The 20,574-nt window shown below is 35.3% G+C and overlaps 1 protein-coding gene across 1 annotated transcript in view; it reads right to left on the reverse strand.

Annotated features, from left to right (window-relative positions):
- The window catches only part of ZPLD1 (zona pellucida like domain containing 1), a 431,915-nt gene that overhangs the window by 22,401 nt on the left and 388,940 nt on the right, over window positions 1–20,574 (reverse strand). The window contains exon 11 of the mRNA XM_053704866.1: window positions 9,099–9,128. Within this exon, the coding sequence (XP_053560841.1) occupies window positions 9,099–9,128 (30 nt within the window). The remainder of the gene's footprint in view (window positions 1–9,098; window positions 9,129–20,574) is intronic.

Here is a 20,574-nt window from a genome sequence, read left to right on the forward strand (position 1 = left end):
CGGGTACATCGCTGTTCACTTCCCAAGCTTGTACAGACCACAAGACTGCTCTAGATCAGCTGTTATTTCAAAGATACCTTTATGTGATTTTAACCACGCCAGATATTGTGAGTATTTGGCTTGCTTGTTGTAAATAAAGAGTGCTTATATCATACAATATTGCACTATTGGAGTCCTTCTTTCTTTCACAGATTGCGCTGTTTCTCTGGGAGGAAAGTGTTTAGCGATCAAACTGCAAGACAAGCAGTGTGTTTGTAATAGCTGCAGCTGAGTCTGGAAGTAAGATCTTTTTGGAACAACTACAATCAACAGTAAGACTGTGTCCACATTTGGATTTATACAAAATTATTGGTTCCCATTTATAAGACTTTATTTCAACTTATTCATTTACTTTTTATTTTATTTTATTTTTTTTATATTTTTATATATAGAAAAAAATTTTTTTATATATATATTTTTTCAATTTCGCAATCAATATACATATCATCATATATATTTTTTAACATTGTTAGGTTTGAAATTGTTTATTATTGGAATAGCATATTCATTCAAATAATTAGTTATATTTTTGCTGGGTTAGTATTGCGCTGTATCATTTGGTGGTAGCTTTCTAGTAACAGGCTTGCTTATTTGAGCCTGAATCATGGTCTCAATGATCGACTCAGAAAAACCATGCTTAGACAGAATTAAGCATTCAATTGACAAGCAGTCAGCTACAGAGAAACGCAATTTGGATGAAGGAAGGGACCCTGAATCAGGAGGTCCTTCCTCAGAGGTAGTCTCTAAGATGGGAGAGATGACATCTCCACTAGGTCTGCAAACAAGATCCTGTATGGCCAAGCAGGGGCTATTAGAATCACTGACACCCTCTCCTGTTTGATATGACCAATGACTCGTGGAAGAACAAACGGAGGAAACAGGCATACCAACATGAAAACCCAAGGAACCACCAGAGCATCTATCAGAACGGCCTGCGGATCTCTTGACCTTGAACCATACTTTGGAAGCTTAGCATTCTGATGGGACACCATCAGATCTAACTCTGGCATCCCCTATTTGAGAACTAAGGTAGAAAACACCTACTGGTGGAGTTCCCAATCCCTGGGATGAAAAGTCTGTCTGCTCAGAAAATCCGCTTCCCAGTTGTCTAATCCTGGAATGTGGATGGCAGATTGACAGCAATTGTGGGTCTCTGCCCACTGAAGAATCCAAGTAAACTCCTTCATGGCTATGGAACTCTAGGTTCCTCCCTGGTGATTGATGTAAGCCACAGAGGTTATGTTGTCTGACTGGAACCTGATAAACTGGGCTGAGGACAACTGAGGCCAAGCCAATAGAGCATTGTAAATTGCCCTCAACTCCAAGATGTTGATGGGAAGAGCAGACTCCTCCCGAGTCCAAAGGCCCTGAGCTTTTAACGAGTTGCAGACAGCTCCCCAGCCCAGCAGGCTGGCATCAGTGGTCACGATCACCCAGGAAGGTCTCCGAAAGCATGTGCCCTGAGACAGATGTTCCTGAGAAATCCACCATGGGAGAGAATCCCTTGATGACTGATCTAACTCTATTCTCTGAGATAGATCTGCATGGTCGCCATTCCATTGTCTGAGCATGCACAACTGGAGAACTCTCAAATGGAATCTAGCAAAAGGAATGAGGTCCATGGAAGCCACCATCAGACCGATTACCTCCATACATTGAGCCACTGAAGGATGAGCAGTAGCCTGAAGAGAGAGGCAAGAGGAAATTATTTTGTTTTTCCTGACCTCTGTCAGAAGAATCTTCATCAATAGAGAATTTATTATGGTCCCTAAGAACACTACTCTTGTAGCAGGGGAAAGGGAGCTTTTTTCCAGATTCACATTCCATCCATGGGAACGAAGAAAAGACAATATCTCTGTGTGAGATTTTTGCTTTTTGAAAATATGGAGTCTGAACCAATATGTCGTCCAGGTAGAGTGCCACAGCAATTCCACGAGAATGGATCACTGCCAAAAGAGCCCCTAGAACCTTTAAAAAATTTCTGGGAGCAGTGGCTAGACCAAATTGCAGGGCCACGAACTGGAAATGTTTGTCGAAAAAGGCAAATCTCAGGAATCTGTGATGGTCCCTGTGAATCGGAACATGAAGATACGCATCCTTTAGGTCTATGGTTGTTATGAACTGACCCTCTTATACTAATGGAAGAATGGAGCGTATAGTCTCCATCTTGCAGGATGGAACTTTGAGAAACTTGTTTAGACACTTCAAGTCTAGAATGGGATGGAAAGTTCCCTTTTTGAACCAATAAGATGCCACACTAGTCACGGTGACAATACACACCGCAGGTTGCCATTGGAAACCATGATGAACATAAATCTTTTTCAAATAAGTCTCTAGCTTCTTGTTCATCAGATCCTTAAAAGAGCAGCTATTCTCAATAGGACTAGTCGTTCTCTTAGCCAGAGTGGAAAGGGCCCCTTTAACTTTGGGTACAGTATACCAAGGGTCTTTAATGGAGTCCTCGACATGGGAGATGGGGAAAAAGACACCCCTGGTTTCTCCCATTCCTGTGAGATAATCTCCCTAGCATGATCCGGCACAGGAAAAACCTCCAAAGTTGAAGGTTCATCAAAGAAACTATTAAGTTTACTAAATTTCTTAGGAGTAACAACAACAGGGGTGTTGGAGTCATCTAAAGTAGCTAAACCCTCCTTTAAAAATAAACAAAGGTGTTCAAGCTTAAATCTGAAGGATACCACCTCAGTCTCAGAAGAAGCAATTATACTGTCCGAATCTCAGATTTCACCCTCAGAAAGTCCTGATGTATCTTCCTCATCAGACGTATGAGAAAGGGCAACTTGGGAAGCAGAACTGAGGACAGGCACCTTACTTTCTGAATTTCTAGATTTCCTCTTGTGTTTTCCCTGTAATATGGGAATGGCAGTTAATGCCGAAGATACTGCTGAAGATACCTGGGCAGCAATTTCTGCTTTTAAATAAACTCCGCTATGAGTTATAGAGGAACCGCAGGGCACTGCATGTGATGCCATTGAGGCTTGAGACGTAGCAGGAGAAAGTTGAGATATTATTTTTAAAGAATCATCCTGAGAGACATTAGGCTAAAAAAATTTACCTTTATTTTGCAAGGTTTTTTTGACACATAGGAGCTGCAATTTTTGTATCTAAACATAATAAGCATGAATTCATGAGGGCAGGCTCTTGCTCCATATCAGACATGTTGTGAAACAGTAAATAAACTTGTACAGATAAGTGTCTAAGATTGTAATATTCAATTAAAATAAGCTAAGGAAAAAATACACTTTAAATTTTATCCCAATCGATCCCCAGCTAAAATTATGTGAGAAAAGTTAAGAAAAAACATTTAATAAATATCAAATAAACTTTTAAAATCCCCCTTCAGGCAACCCCACACCTCAATTACTGAGGTGCCTTACCACTACCAATTAAGACCGTATCACCCAGAAATGGAGAAAAACAACTTTTTCCTTTAGAAACGTTATGAAGTAAAGCCGGTCATGTGACCGCAACTGCCGAGCTCAAATTACTGCTGCAACACAGAGAGGCACTAAAAATAGCTTCCTGGTACACTGAGTACCATAAATAACCATTTTTTTCAAACTGGACAGCTTAAAATATTGCATCGGTTTATTTTGAAGCAATGGCGAAATGAATAAGCTGCTGAAATAGAGAATTCAGCCTTACTTTCAGTTTAAACCTGAATTGTTTTATCAAGTAAATATGTGTCAGAAAATAAAGCCTAATAAAAACATTTTACCCTTTCTTTTTAAAAGAGTTTAAATGTTAGTCTCACACAGGCTACAGTGCCTGCTTCATGCCCCAGTGTAACCCATACAACAGGATTATCTATGTCCCAATAAAAAGCAGTGTCTTTTAATTTGTTAAGTGCATGGTCTCCCCAACTGGAAGAAAATCACTTACCTGCTCCTCTGTCCGGCATGTAGACAGTTACTAGGTATGAGAAGACAGAGTTCTTAACAGAGACCTTTGAAAAAGAAAGAACAGAGTAGCCAACTCTGGCTTTCTAAACTAGGGCAGCAATTGCTAGGAAAATGCAGTAAGTACCTCTTTACAAGTTCCTAACTGCTCTAAAGCCACCACTACCTGACTGCAAGGAATGACGTGGAATACGGCTATACCTCAAGATTTGCTTGTAGAAATTTTTTTCTTCAGACACCTAAACTTCACCTCCTCCATGCACCAAAGGCAAAGAGAATGACTGGGGGTTGTCGAAAGGGAGAGATACTTAGCAGTATAACTGTGGTGCTCTTTGCCTTCTCCTACTGGCCAGGAGTGATATTCCCAACAGTAATTACTCAAGCCATGGACTCACCATATCTTAGGAAAGAAAAACTTGTTATAAATTTAAATGGGCAGGTCTCATGGATTCTCATCACCATGAAAGAAATTAATTTATCAGGTAAGCATAAATTTTGTATTTACATAAGGTGGTGAGAGTCCACAAGTCATTACTCATATAAACTAATACCCAAGCTGTGTAGTCCACAAGTAATTAAGCAGGGCACAAAAAAGGTTTAAGGCAGACACCTATTTACCAGACACTGCTGCCTCAAGACTTTACTACCAAACATATCAAAGTGGCAGTAGGTTGCTGCCTTGCAAATGTATTCAATATAAGCCTCATTCTTGCAAATCCAAGAAGAGAAAACTGATCTAGAAAAATGGGTGATAGTGTGTTTTGGAAAACCTATCCTAGTAAACCTTGTTAATCAAGAGATTTAGCCAAAAATCCAAAGAAGTGGCTGTGGACCTTTATGTGGACAAAGGTAAAAAAAATAAAGTATTATCTAAAAAAAAATGTAATTTGAAAGTAAAGCTCTCAAAGTCTCACAATATATAATGAAGTAAGAGACCATTACATTAAAATTTTAGATTAGGACAAGGTGAAGCGCTATATCTCCTGATTGATGTTATCTGAAAAATCATATTGAGTTCTAAAAAACATCTTATCTTGATGAAATTAAGACAAGGAAGCTTGCAAGAAAGATAAAGGTCAATAAGTTAAAGTGATTTACTTGAATTTTGCTAAGGCTTTTGATACAGTGCTGCATTAGAGATTATTCTACAAAATTAGGGCAATACTTGAAAATGTTAGCTCATGAATAAATAATTGGATAAAAGGGCTCCTTTTATCAAGCTAACACATTTCCGCCAGTTTAGGTGGTGGATTGGAATTATCCCGATTGCATTTTATTGGGATGATTGACAGCACCCTTTTACGTGCAATTGGTAAAGCGCAAACAGGGGACGATGTTGCACAATTAGCGGATTGTGTAATGTTAAATGCAGGCAGAATAATGCTGCATGCATACCGTGAGGTTGGCAGGATGAGGTTCATAAGAGCGAACTTCATCTTCCAGCTGAATGATAAATGGAGCCCAAAATTTTGTAGTGATAGGCTCATTCTCAGATTAGACAAAAGTAATTATTTGGGTCTCCCATGGATCAGTGCTGGGCCCTGTTCTTTTTAATATTTTTATAAATTACATGGAGGAAGTATTAAATAGCAACATCTCTATTATTTTCACCAATGATACAAAGCTATGTATGGTGTATAGGTCAATGCAAGATGTAATTGCTTTGCAAGGGGAGATACAAAAATTAGAGGAATGGGCTGGTAAATGGCAAATGAGATTTAATATTGGTAAATGTAAGTCTCTACATTTTGTTTGTAGAAATATGCAGGCTTCCTATTATTTAAATAGGACTAGGTTTAGCAAACAGAGGAGGAACATGATTTAGGCGTACTTATAGATAACAAGCTAAAAATGAGTATGCAATGCAAGTAAAAAAGCTTCTATGGCTAATAAGATACTAGCTAGCATGCATTAAAAGTGATGAAAGGGAAGAAAGCATAATTATGTTGCTGTATAAATCCCTGGTAAGACCTAGCCTTGAATATTGAGTGCAATTCTGGGGACCAATTTTAAAATGGCCATTACAGAATTAGAAAAATGTGGAGAAAGATCGCAAAACTAATAAGGAAAAATAGTGTAAGTTTGCAGAAGAGCTGTTAATTCCATTTCCAAGGCAGTTGTTTATGATACAAGGTTACAAGGCTAGAGGAAAGCAAATTTAAACTCCAGCAATGTTAACATTTTTCACAGTAAGAGCAATCAAATTGTAGAACATTTAGCCTAAGGAGGTAGTGACTGCTAATACTGTAGAAAAAAATTAAAATTACTTAGAAATATTTCTGCCTGAAAACCGAATTCAGGGATACGATTCCTTGTGTTTAATTGATCAGCTTTCTAATTGTTTAAGGTAAGTTCAATTGCCAGTTTCTTTAGTCTAAATCAGGTAGTTTATCTATAGGTTAAACTACCTGATTTACACTAACTTGCGTAAAACAAGTTAATTCTCAACATGCAATAACAAATACTGGCTTATAGAGCCTCACACAATTAACAGAATAGAACTTGTAATCTGAACAATTGTATATTTATATGTGAAATGAGCATGCACAAATTCCTTAACTGAAAAAAAAAAACATTGCAAACAGACAAGATGTGCCACTCAGAATAGACAAAAAATAGTTTTCATTTCACAACTGTTGAAATCATTTGAAAGGCTTTTTGAAAACTATTTTCTGATGCACCATAAAATAGCTGTTGAATTGTCCCCTTGCAAGGTGTAGAAGGGTATATATTATAATGCCACAAACACAAGCTGGACATTATTTTGTAATAGGATGGAAAGGTTTTGGATCTAAAAGCTATGCAATGTCCTTCACATAGAAATTCTGATGGACTGGAATGGAATCCCTTGCAAAGTGTCTTTGTATAGGCTTCATGTTAGCTAATAAGATCTACATAATGACTTGCTGTAAAATGATACACCTATTAAGGGCCAGATTACAAGTGGAGCGCTAAAAAAGGGGTTTATTGTGGGTCTTTGCATGTGTTGGGTTTCCGGTCGTATTACCATTTCAAAAATAAACGCAATCACTTGAGCGCAATTGAAGTTAACGCATGTCGGGTTAGCACGTCCTAAGAGCTCTGTTTAACAGCTTTGTAAAACCAAAAGTCTCACAAAAAACATTAAAAATACATTTCAAAGTATAGTTACACTTATAGTAACATCATCTAATAAAAAATATTTAAAAAAAATATTGGACGAAAAAGTTATAAAGACTCAAAGATATGAGATCTCAGGTGTTATCAAAAAAAGCAGACAAAGGGCTTTAACATAGAGATACATACATATACAGTACATGTCTAATATCTATATATGTGTACATATGTATGTATTTATTTATATGTGCATATATGTATTTACAGACTTTTATATATATATCTATATATATATATATATATATATATATATATACATAAACACATATGTACATATATAGGCATATATAACTGCATTGGAGCCCTTTGCCTTTTACTGTAAAAAAAATTTCAAATTCCAATGTTCTGCACATGGCCGAATGTGTTCTATGTATTTATAAATATATATTTCTATATATATCTATATATATCTATCTATATATATATATATATATATATATATATATATATATATATATATATATATATATATATATATGTATATATATATATAATGGTACAGATATATAGTCTACCAAATACCATCATATATATGTAGAAATAATTATTTGTGAATAATTAGAACATATTATTGTATGTGAAGAACATTGGAATGTGAAATAATACAATTTTCATGTCAAGTTAGCACACTTGAGAACATGCAGTCGTGTTTGCGCCCAAATAGGGTGATTTTTTCCACTTTTTTTGCTCCATTGATTTCTATGGTGTAATACGTTATCATGCGTGTGATATTCTAAGTTCTGCTTTTTACGCATATCAGATTAGCACGCAAGCGATAAGCTCAACCTGAAACGTGCAAAAAGCAGGAGCATTAAACGGCGCACCACTGGTAATTTGGCCTTTAATGTTATAAAGATTCATATGAATGATAACTATAAAAAATGGTGGTTATGCATCTGTCAAGATTTAGAATAATTTAATTTGTATTGATACATTTTATGAGGGTCAAATATCAACACAGCATAATTTTCAAGAATACATTTTCCTTTTTTCTGTTATAAAAGATGGTTCTATCTAACATATGAATCAGTTATTCAATTATTTATTTGAAACTTTCCTGCTAATTTGAATATTTATTGACATTTCTGCATAAAACAGCTATGAACTCATTTGTATGAGTCACATATATTTCTTCAGAAAATTCAGTAGAAAAGCAGCAGTATCATGGATTTCATTATATTTTATAAAGTCCTTCAAGTTTCAAACTACATGCAATTTTCATATTTGGTAAAACTTATGCATTAATGTTTTTTTTTTCTTCTTGCAGCAATTCACAAAGTATTTAGGGCTAGATTGCAAGTAGAGCACAAAAGTTCGCTTTCGCAAAAGCAATATTTGTGCTCCACAGAGTAATACCAGCACACAGAAATGTGCACTGGTATTAACAGTTAGGTGCAATGGTAATACGACCTTGTGTTCGCATTGCACGGAACCTTTGCGCTTACGAGAGAGTGTTTCCATAGGCCCCAGTGTGAGCCTTGTTCTAAGACACGGCATTAGAAGTAGTTGTTAAATATATATATGAATATATACATATATATTTATATGTTAATATGTGTATATGCAGATATTAACACAAATATATATGTATATAAGCATATACTTATATATTTACAGGGAACAGTTCCCCATAGACCACAATGTAAAGGCACTTTTCAGTGCCTTTTTTTTCCAACACCCCACCCCGGCACGTTTAACCCCTAAAAATAAATCAAATAAAAAAACTACAAGGGGTATATATTTGGGGCACTTTTGGAAAACTAACCAGAGATCTGATCTCTTGTTAGTTTTCTGAGCACTGATTGCTACCGTGAGCTTGCAGTATCAATAACCAGCCACTTGTAAATTAGTGCTCCGCTTGTAATCTAGCCCTTAATGGTAGTGGCACATCTGCTACTCTTCATTTGTAATAGTTAGTAAAATTAAAAGAAAAATACAAACACAATAATTAGAATTAAATATACTTTGAAGTAAATGAAGACTTACCAAGCTGAGAGTTGTTAGTTGGTGTTTCGTCTGCATAAAAAAAAATAATAATGAAAATATAACAATTAAAGTAAGAAAGATTTATACCAAAACCAAGCAGAATCATCAAACTTTATAAGCTTCTCATCTCTTTAGAAAAAGGTATATAGTTCTTTTTGCAAAACAATAAATAATTTGCACATTATTATTATGAATAGAGTATCTTACATTTAAGTAGAGCAATAAATAAAACATTCAATTCTATAATCATTAATCTGTAGCATGATATTAATGATGTATTAATAGTAAAATGCGTAACCTAAGGCTGGCAATAGCCAGCAGTGGTCATAATTATTAACTGAATTAATCGGGAAATAACTAAAAATGAGAAATAGCCCCATTGTCGCCCACTTATATCATGTACAGAATTATAAAACATATTGAACAGTCAGTCTTATTGCATTAGGGAGCAATGTACTGATCATCTGCCCTTTTCACTACTAGAACATTCTTCTCAGATTTATCTGTATTACTTTTACAAGATAACTTAAACAGACAGTAACACTAGAGGCTATAACAGAGTATCTCTCACTTACCATTGTGTTATGCCTTGGACAGAAGTCATTTTCCAGATATGAACTTATGTTTTTTCATATATGATGCGATTTTAAAAGTTGTAGACCATTTCTAAAAATCTTACATTGTGCTTCCATTTCTTTCCATTCAGTGTCAATAGATTAGGAGTGAGTTTTATTGTATCATTGTTATGGATATTTTCAAAAACCCATGTATTTACTTTAAATGGTTATTGATATTATTAAAAATCCATACATTTTCGTTAAATGGTTATTGATATTACTAAAAAACCCAAGCATTTACTTTGAATAGTTATTGATATTATTAAAAATCCATGCATTTACTTTGAATGATTAGTGATATTACTAAAACCCATGCATTTACTTTGAATGATTAGTGATATTACTAAAACCCATGCATTTACTTTGAATGATTAGTGATATTACTAAAATACATGCATTTACTTTGAATGATTAGTGATATTACTAAAACACATGCATTTACTTTGAATGATTAGTGATATTACTAAAACCCATGCATTTACTTTGAATGATTAGTGATATTACTAAAAACCCATGCATTTAATTTGAATGATTATTGATATTACTAAAAATTCATGCATTTTCGTTGAATGATTATTAGTATTACTAAAAACCCATGCATTTACTTTGAATGATTAGTGATGTTACTAAAAATCTATGCATTTACTATGATTTATTATTGATATTACTAAAAATCCATGCATTTACTTTGAATGATTAGTTGATATTACTAAAAACCTATGCATTTTTGTTGAATGATTATTAATATTACTAAAAACCCATGCATTTAATTTGAATGACACTTGTTTCTATTTAGCCAACTATTTGGAAATTATAAGTAAAACAGTAGTTTTCTTCAGCCTGACATCAATATGGCAGCATGAAAAGGTGGATAATTAGTTAAATAATGCTTTGTACATTTTAATAGAATGATCTACAAATCTGAAAAGGAAGAAACAAAAAAGAAAAAAAATTAACTTTTGTAATTCAGATACAGCATGCAATTTACTTCTATTAACAAATTTCCTTTTGTTCTCTTGAAATAGCCATCCTTTTTCTGATGAGCACAAATAGGTAGGCTCAGAAACAGCAATTCAAGGCTGGGAGTCAGCTGGTGTGTAGTGGCTACACTTATATTACTGTTGTCATTGACTCAGTCACCAGATGTGATCAGCTAGCTCCCTGTAGTGTATTGCTGCTCCTGAGCCTACTCTTCAACAAAAGATACAAAGAGAAAAAAGCAAATCTGATATTTGTAATTAATTGGAAAGTTGTTAACAATTGCATGCTCTATCTGAATCATGAAAGTTGATAAGTTGAAATTTTTTTGAGTGTTCCTTTAATTACAGGTTGGGTATAAGAAATGTTTTTTATTATTATTGTTATTATTATTATTATTATTACTAATATCATTTATTATTAATATTATAATTGCCAAAAACACAACCATCACCACTCCCAAAAAAAATAATAATAATTATAATGGGACAGATTAATTTTCTGCTTGCACGTTAACTGTGCTCAATGTAAAAATTTGACCAGGGGACTCAAAAGTATATATATATATATATATATATATATATATATATATATATATATATATATATATATATATATATGTGTGTGTGTGTGTGTGTGTGTGTGTGTATTTATGTCCTTATATGATATGTGTATATATATATATATGTGTGTGTGTGTGTGTATTTATGTGCTTATATGATATGTATATATATGTGTGTGTGTGTGTGTGTGTATTTATGTGCTTATATGATATGTGTATATATATATATGTGTGTGTGTGTGTGTATTTATGTGCTTATATGATATGTGTATATATATATATATATATATATATATATATATGTGTGTGTGTGTGTGTATTTATGTGCTTATATGATATGTATATATATGTTTGTATTTGTGCACATAGATATTTACACATAGAAACACATAAATTCACACATACATATATATATATATATATATATGCATATATATACACATATATAGACATGTATACACATACACACACCATAAATATATATATATATATATATATATATATATATATATATATATATATATAAATGATATACACACCCCAGTCAAACACCATATCCCTATTAACCCTTTTTTAAAACATTTTTATAAATAATAATATGATTTATTTTTATTAAAAAGTGTATATATTTGTGTAATACTTTATTGTAATGTGCGTTACATGTGTTTTGTGCAACTTTTTTTTTAACCCTTACAGTTAACTTCAGGTCAATTATAGCACAGTTTCGGCTTTCGCTCAAGCACAAACTACAACTTTCAACTTGTAATACCAGCGCAAATAAGCGCTGTCGCAATTTCCACTAAAAGTATAGGCAACTCTTGAGTGAATTCCTCCGCGCTATACCTTCTCTGGTTACCATGCTTACCATGGACTTGTAATATCAAAGTCTTGCGCTAAGGGTAGCACGGTCCATCCAGAGATATTTGTTATTGTGCCCGTGATATCTTTAGCGCCCTACTTATAATCTGTCCCAGTATGTTTAATTATTAAGTTTACTGGACATGATGAGTAAGGTATAACTTGAAACTTTTTTTACCCTTTTTATAGCCATAGCAACAGTGAAATACATTAACATCTAAAGCTTATGCTTTAATATTATAGAAAGTAAATAGAGACTCATAAATGTTAATTAAATATCATTAAGGGCATAGTTAACAGTCAAAATTCATACGTTACTTCCAGAGGCTGATCACAGCCCTATCAATATAACATAGTACATTGACATGCATTAACTATACCAGTGCTAATGTGCAGAATAAACCATTAATCTGTGACAACTCTTGAAGTATGAAACCTTATTCATTATATATGATTAAAACTTTAATGTCCTTTTATGAAAAAGGATTAAATTACTTTTACAGTTGTTGATGGCTTAACACTTGTATAGTTGAAATGATGGCTTATTAAAAGGTGTCATAGTAAAGAGATAAGTAGGATGTATTTTGGCATATTAATTATACATGGCAAAGGAACATAACCCATTTACATTTATCCAGCTTCTGAATTTTAAAATGTGACACTGAATTATTGAAACGTTTAGGGACCATCTTATTTCTGTTTCACATTCTAGAGAAGTTTAGTGACTTGAGTCACTCTTTTATATACATTTGAAGTGGCATCTGTATATTCTGAAAATTACTTGTCTTACTAGCTTAGTGAACCCTATACATATCTAATCATAGTCTGTAATCTCACCCTATTTTGAATATCTCAGATAAGCAACATAATTTTATTTTGATTTCTAATACAAAAGCAATTTTTGAGGTAGCCTACCACAAATATAAAGCAAGTATGCCTAAATGTATTAAAAGACGGTATGTAAATTAGTTATATTAAAACTGTTAACTTAAATCTTCTAAAACATGTATTTATATCTGAATAATCCTTATTGACTAGATACGAATTGTAAAACTGTTACAATCACTGTCTGAGCTTACAAAGTTACTACTGTTTACTAGATCATAGAAAAGGTCTTAGCATCAAGATCTGAATTTCAGTTCTTAAATAAATCCTCAAATATATTGTCCAGCGTCTACAATTTAGTTGGGTTTATTTTATTTATTTATTTATTTATTTATTTATTTTAAACTTGGTGGCCCATACAGGGACCCTTTAGTCCTGTGGTAAACTTAATATGTCATATATATTACATTAGTATTATCATCAATCAGTTTGTTCTTGGGTCTGTAATACACTAAAACAAAATTATTACATTATTATATGCCCTCCATGATTTGTAAGGACAGTACCAAGTCTTCTAGGCATGGAATGAACAAGTTGGCGACATATTGCAACATCTATCTTTTTCCATTCTTCAAGAATAACCTCTTTTAGAGCCTGGATGCTGGATGGAGAGTGATGCTCAACTTGTCTCTTCAGACACCCCATAGGTGTTCGATTGGGTTCAGATCAGGAGACATACTTGGCCACTGAATCACTTTCACCTTGTTCTTCTTCAGAAATGCAACAGTGGCCTTAGATATTTGTTTTGGATTATTATCATGTTGGAAAACTGCATGACGACCAAGGGCACGGAGTGATGATAGCATCTTCTCTTTCAATATAGAGCAGTACATCTGTGAATTCACGATACTATCAATGAAATGCAGTTCCCCTACACCACCAGCAATCATGCAGCCCCACAGAAGGACACTGCTACCACAATGTTTCACTCTAGGCACCATGCATTTTTCATTGTACTCCTCACCTTTGCGATGCCATACAGTTTTAAAGCCATCAGTTCCAAAAACATTTATCTTGGTCTCATCACTCCAGAGTACAGAGTCCCAGTAGTCTTCTTCTTTTTCAGCTTGTGTCCTGGCAAATTCTAGGTGGGCTTTTTTGTTCGTGGGCTTTCCTTCATGGACGACACCCATGCATGCCATTCCTCTGCAGTGTACCCCATATTGTGTCACAGGAAACAATCGCCACAGTTTGGCTTTCTACTTCTTAGCTAACTGCAGTGAACTTGCATGGTGATTTTCAAACCTTCTAATCAGAAGATGGTCCTGTTGAAGTGTTAACTTCCATAGACAGCCTGGACTTCTCTGTGAGATGGTTGCAGTTCCATCTTTGAATCACTTTTGCTACAGTATTCAGACTGATAAGTAAAACTTTGCTGATCTTATTGTAGCCTTCACCTCTCTTGTGTAAAGAAATTATTTTCTTTCTCAGGCCTTGTGACATTTCTCTTCCATATGGTGCCATTGCTGACAGCATGACATAGGAAGGGGTTTTCTTTGGTAAGTAACGCCCTTTTGTAATCAACTGTCTGCTGGACACCTGTTTAATGAATAATTAGACTCACCTGTAATAATTACATTTTGAAATAATCAGATCTGGATACCAAATAGCAGATCAGGATCTGATTATTTCAATATTTAATTATTTATTTATATTGATTCCCCTAATATTATCATTTATATTGGACACTCCACTGACATGTTAACACATATAGACACAGTTTTCAACAAGTGTGCATATGTTATTATGGTTACTATGGATACTGCATTTGTGTCACTTCCTGGGGGTGGGGTTATATACTATTTAAGCTCACTGTTTTGTTCACTATGTTTGGTCTGATGAAGGGGACAAATTGATCCCCAAAACATCACTGTACACAATAAATGTCATGTTTTGAAAGCCCAGAGAGTGCGGATCTATAACTTTTTTGTGGATATTGATGCTCCTGACACCCTGGCAGCAACTTTGGAAGGTGTCAGTGCAAATCCCTTTGAACTTTGATACTATATATATATATATATATATATATATATATATATATATATACAAAGAAAAAGTAGAATTTTAGACACAAATCTATTAATTTAATATTTCGTCACAGCTCATTATTTATTGCATAACCAGAATCCACTTCACCACAATTATATGAGAAAAAAGCTCACATAAACAGTCCCTTATAAATAACATTAAGCCATTTTAATGGATAATTAATTTCCATAGTTAGTATGCAATACTTGTCAATCACAGATTAACTTGCACTCATATCCAATATTCTTCACTCATCCACCTAAAATAATCTCAGGCAATAAAATCCCCTTGATTATAAAATGAAAAACAATACGGTTTCTTGAATTCAAGCAAAAAAAGTTCTGCTCATATGCATATAGCAATTTTCAGATATATACACAAAAGGCTCCCTTTCATTCAGCTTTAACCACAGATATAGGAAAAATTCACAACTTCAGTAAATAGCCTCATATTACCTCTCGACTGTATCGATTTTATGGAGCGGACTTTCAAAAGGAACGGACACTAATGGCATGAACAGGTTGAGCAGGAAAAAGCCCGAGGTATGAACGGGTGAAACACGTGTCCCAAATGCTAACTGCATTTCAAGGATTGTCATACTCCTTTGTGCTGCTGGAGACAGTAGCACTATTATACAAGCACACGGGACAAGTGGCCACTTTTGCTCAACAAGTAAGCAGAACACAAATGACCTTCTGTACGCGGTCGGCTAAGAAACCATTATCTATGCAAGCAGTATGGGATTAAAGCATATCACAAGAAGTACCCAGGGGATTGGTAAGTTCTGAGTTTTCTCCAGGAAATCAATACGGTCAAGAGGTAATGTGAGGCTATTTACTGAAGTTGTGAATTTCTCCTATATCTGTGGTTAAAGCTAAACAAAAGGGAGCCTTTTGTGTATATATCTGCAAATCGCTATAACCATATGCATGTGAGCAGAACTTTTTTGCTTGAATTCAAGAAACCGTAGTGCTTGTCATTTTATAATCAAGAAAAAAAAATTGTTCACTTGGAAATTTTATTGCCTGAAGTCATTTTAGGCGGATGAGTGAAGAATATTGGATATGATTGCAAGTTAATCTGTGATTAACCAGTATTGCATTCTAACTATGGATACAAACTGTCCATTAATACTGCTTGATGTTGTTTATAAGGGACAGTTTAGGTAAACTTTTTTTCTCATATAATTGTGCTGAAGTGCATTCTGGAACTACATAAAATAATGGTTATGCAGTAAACAATGAGCTGTGATGAAATATCAAATTAATAGTTTTGTGCTAGTAATGGTGTCTAAAATACTTCTTTTTCTTTAGATATTTAAAAGTTACACCTCCATGCACCGTTATCCATGATGAAATTGATGTTACATGGATTGGGTTAATTTTTTTATATTATTTCTATGGTGCAATGTATTACTTTGAACATATATATGTGTGTGTGAATTTATATATAGATATAGGTATATACAGATATAAATAAGAATATCTATAAAAATACATGGAACATATTTCCCCATGTGAAGAACATTGGAATGGAAAATATTTACAGTACATTTTTTTGTTTTCAAGTATTTGAGTGAAAAGGGCTCCAAAGTATATATGTGAATACATGTGTATATGAAAAGAAAGGAATGACCAAAAAACGAGTTTCAAATTAAAAATGTTTTTTCTTAACAAGTCACTGCTACCTGCTTTACGTGGAGAGTTTTTTTAGAACCATATGGCTTCACTACTAATCCTTAAATAAACAAGTCTTGGGAATATAGTGGCCGGAATTTATTATTGGATTTAGTTCCATACAAGCTTGACAATTTCTTTACAGAGACGTGAAGAGGCATTGACCGAAGTTCAGTCAGCTGGAGACTGTGAGTGCTAGACAGCTTTAATTGCACCATCCTCCTGGTGCCAACAAATATTGTGAGTGGTCATTTACACACTTTTATTCAGATGTCTACAGTACAAGATTACACTATGTGGCGCCCCTTTGTTTCTTATTTTTTATGTGTATTGTGACAGAAAGCAAGGCCTGGTTATAAATGGAAGATATTTAAGACCAAGCATTGTACATGCTATTTCTCCTTTCAGTTAAAACCCCAGGGAGAAAGAGTGTGTATTTGATTATGCAGTTGATAAACTGTGTTCTGGGTCCCTGGGGTTTGGGATAATTGGAGAGAGGGTGGGCCATTATCCCAGACAGCTGTGAAGCTGTCCAGCAGCTAATCACAGGTGTGGCTAATTAGAAGTTGTGAGGGTTTAAATAGCAGCCTCACTTAGGCCTTGGGAGAGAGTTACACAGCTACAGAAGCTGGTGTGTGTGTTTGTTACACTGTGTAAAAGACTTTTGTTCCTGTGAACTGTAAAAGGACATTATTTTTTACAAAGCACTTGTGGAATGCTGTGAAGTGCTGGGACACATTTAAAAGTACTTAACTTTGCTGCAGAGGAAGGATTTCCCTCTTTTGAAAATGAACTGCCTGTTTGTTATTGCTGTGAAAAATAAAGCCTTTAAACTACAGTGGACTGTCCTGTGCTGCATTTGTGCCCTAGAAGACCGTGGTTAAAAGTGTTCCTGTTACACTTGGTGGAGAATGCGGGCAACCACGTTGTATGTCTGTGGGCATAATAATCTGCAAGCAACAGGGAGGAAGTCATTAAAGCTTTGATCCATTCTAATGCTATACAGCAGGAGACTAACAGAAAAGCTGCTGAAAATAGTGCAGCACTGCAACAGTTGGTCTTGGCCCAGTCAGAGAGTGCTATGCTGCTGGCTAAATCACAGAAGGAGAACACTGAATTGTTGATACAACAGATGGCTGCTGTGCAAGCTGAGACATTCAGGAAGACCCAGGAAGAGCAACAAAGTGCTACACAAACTCTGCAATGAGAGGTTCAAGCCATATCAGAAAAACTGAACTCTGAATATGTTGGTGGCAGCCAAGGTTCCAGAGTAATAAGGGATAGTCATTATCTTCAAAAAATGACAGCAGCTGATGATGTTGAGGCATATCTTTTGGCATTTGAACGCACAGCAGAAAGAGAAAAATGGCCGACAGTTGAGTGGGCGAGTATACTTGCGCCATTTCTTAGTGGTGAACCTCAGAAGGCCTACTTTGATTTAGAGCCAGCACAAGCCAGTGACTATGAGAAATTGAAAGCAGAAATCCTTGCACGCCTGGGGGTGACTTCGGCAGTCCGTGTACAAAGATTCCATTCCTGGATGTTTTCATCTCATAATGCTGCAAGATCCCAGATGTTCGACCTTATACACCTTGCCAGGAAGTGGCTGCAAACAGAGGTTAATTCGGCTACCAAAATAGTGGAACTACTGGTGATGGACCGGTTTCAGCTTGGATTACCTGCTTCCCTGCGGCGGTGGGTTAATCAAGGTGATCCTAAAACAGCGGATCAGTTGATTGTATTGGTCGAAAGATTTATAGCTTCAGGAGAAGTTTTGCAACAATCTTCAATGGATCAGCCCCACAATCCCAAGTCCCAGAGCTCTACAAGAACTGGTAAGTCTGTTCAGGGGATAAAGGGGATAAGAGAGCAGCAGGTGTATAGGCAAAGCACCAGAGACATTTCCCCAGGAATTAAGGAAACATTTAAATATAACCAACCTGTAAGATGTTTTAAATGTAATGAGGTTGGGCATATTGCTAGAGACTGTGATAAAGATGAATTTATGGACTGTAATGTTGCACATTTACTATTGTCTAATAGCAACAGCTCTGTTAATAATGATTCCCATTGGTGTACTGTGACGGTTAATGGTAAAGTGTCTAGGGCTTTGCTTGATTCAGGAAGTATGGTCACACTAGTGGCTAAATCTTTAGTACCAGATGCAGTATTAGATTATGGGGAAAAAATGGGAATTACCTGTGTTCATGGAGATAAACGGGAATATCCTACAGCTGAGGTGGAGATTGAGACTCAGTGTGGTAAATTAAAATATTGTGTGGGTGTAGTACCAAATTTAGCCCATGAGGTGGTGATAGGGAGAGATTTTCCAAATTTTCTGGAGTTATTGGAATCTCCAGAAATATGTCAAACTTCTGATATTTATGTATTTCCTTTCTCTGAAACTGATTTTGAAGAGGGTTCCATTGAAAAGGAGAAAAAAAAGATTTATTGCCCTATGCCTGTATTAGTAGGTGATCAACCTTCTCAGAGTAATGAAGTACCAAGTACTAGCTCGGAAAATATTGATGATTTGATCGATCTGGTTGGTGGCCCTGGTAATTTTAAAAAAGCCCAATGGGAGGATCCAACATTGGTAGAGGCAAGAAATAATATCAGGGTTATAAATGATGTTGTGACACAGCCAGGAAATGTATTACCCTATCCTTATTTTGAAGCAGTTAATGATTTGGTATATCGTGTAGAGAAGAAAGGAACAGACATTGTTAAACAACTTTTGGTGCCCCAGACTTTTAGAAACACTGTATTAAATCTTGCACATGACCACATTCTAGGGGGGCATTTGGAAGTTGAGAAAACCAAAGAGAGAGTTCTTAGAAGGTTTTATTGGCCCGGGATATTTGTAGCCATCAAGGATTATTGTGCTTCATGCCCTAAGTGTCAACTTACAGCTCCTGCTAAAGATTTTCGTAACCCTTTAGTGCCCTTGCCTATAATTGATGTGCCTTTTGAAAGAATTGCTATGGACTTGGTGGGTCCGCTGGTTAAATCTGCTAGATGACATCAGTATATACTGGTAATCCTTGATTATGCTACACGCTATCCTGAGGCAGTTCCCCTTCGTAACAGCTCTGCAAAGTCCATAGCAAAATAACTCATGCTAATGTTTAGCAGGGTCGGGATACCTAAGGAAATTTTGACAGACCAAGGAACTCCATTTATGTCCAGGGTTACAAAAGAATTGTGTAAATTGTTTGGCATAAAACAACTAAGGACCTCAGTATATCACCCTCAGACTGATGGTTTAGTAGAAAGGTTTAACAAAACTCTCAAAAGTATGCTAAGAAAGGTAATTGACACAGATGGGAGAAATTGGGACCTTCTGTTACCCTATTTAATGTTCTCTATCAGGGAGGTTCCCCAGGCTTCTACAGGTTTTTCCCCATTTGAACTGTTATATGGGCGGCATCCCAGGGGATTACTAGATATAGTTAAAGAGACTTGGGAGCAAGAGACAACACCTTATCGAAGTATTATTGAACATATTTCCCAAATGCAGGATTGTATGGAAGCTGTCATGCCCATTGTAAGGGAACATATGGGAAAAGCACAGGAAGCACAAAAGTACAGCTACAACCATAATGCTAGAGCCAGGGTGTTTCAACCTAAGGATAGGGTGTTAGTTCTGGTCCCTACAGTTGAAAATAAATTCTTGGCTACTTGGCAGGGCCCATATGAGATAATTGAGAAAGTGGGTGATGTTAATTACAAAGTAAGTCAGCCAGGGAGAAGGAAACCTGAGCAAATATATCATATAAATCTGTTAAAACCTTGGAAAGATAGGGAAGTTTTAATTGCCTTAAAACCTACAGAACTCCCTGTCACTGAACCAGAGGTAAATTTGACACCTA

The sequence above is a fragment of the Bombina bombina genome, chromosome 3, assembly GCF_027579735.1.
Source record: "Bombina bombina isolate aBomBom1 chromosome 3, aBomBom1.pri, whole genome shotgun sequence".
NCBI classification, from domain to species: domain Eukaryota; kingdom Metazoa; phylum Chordata; class Amphibia; order Anura; family Bombinatoridae; genus Bombina; species Bombina bombina.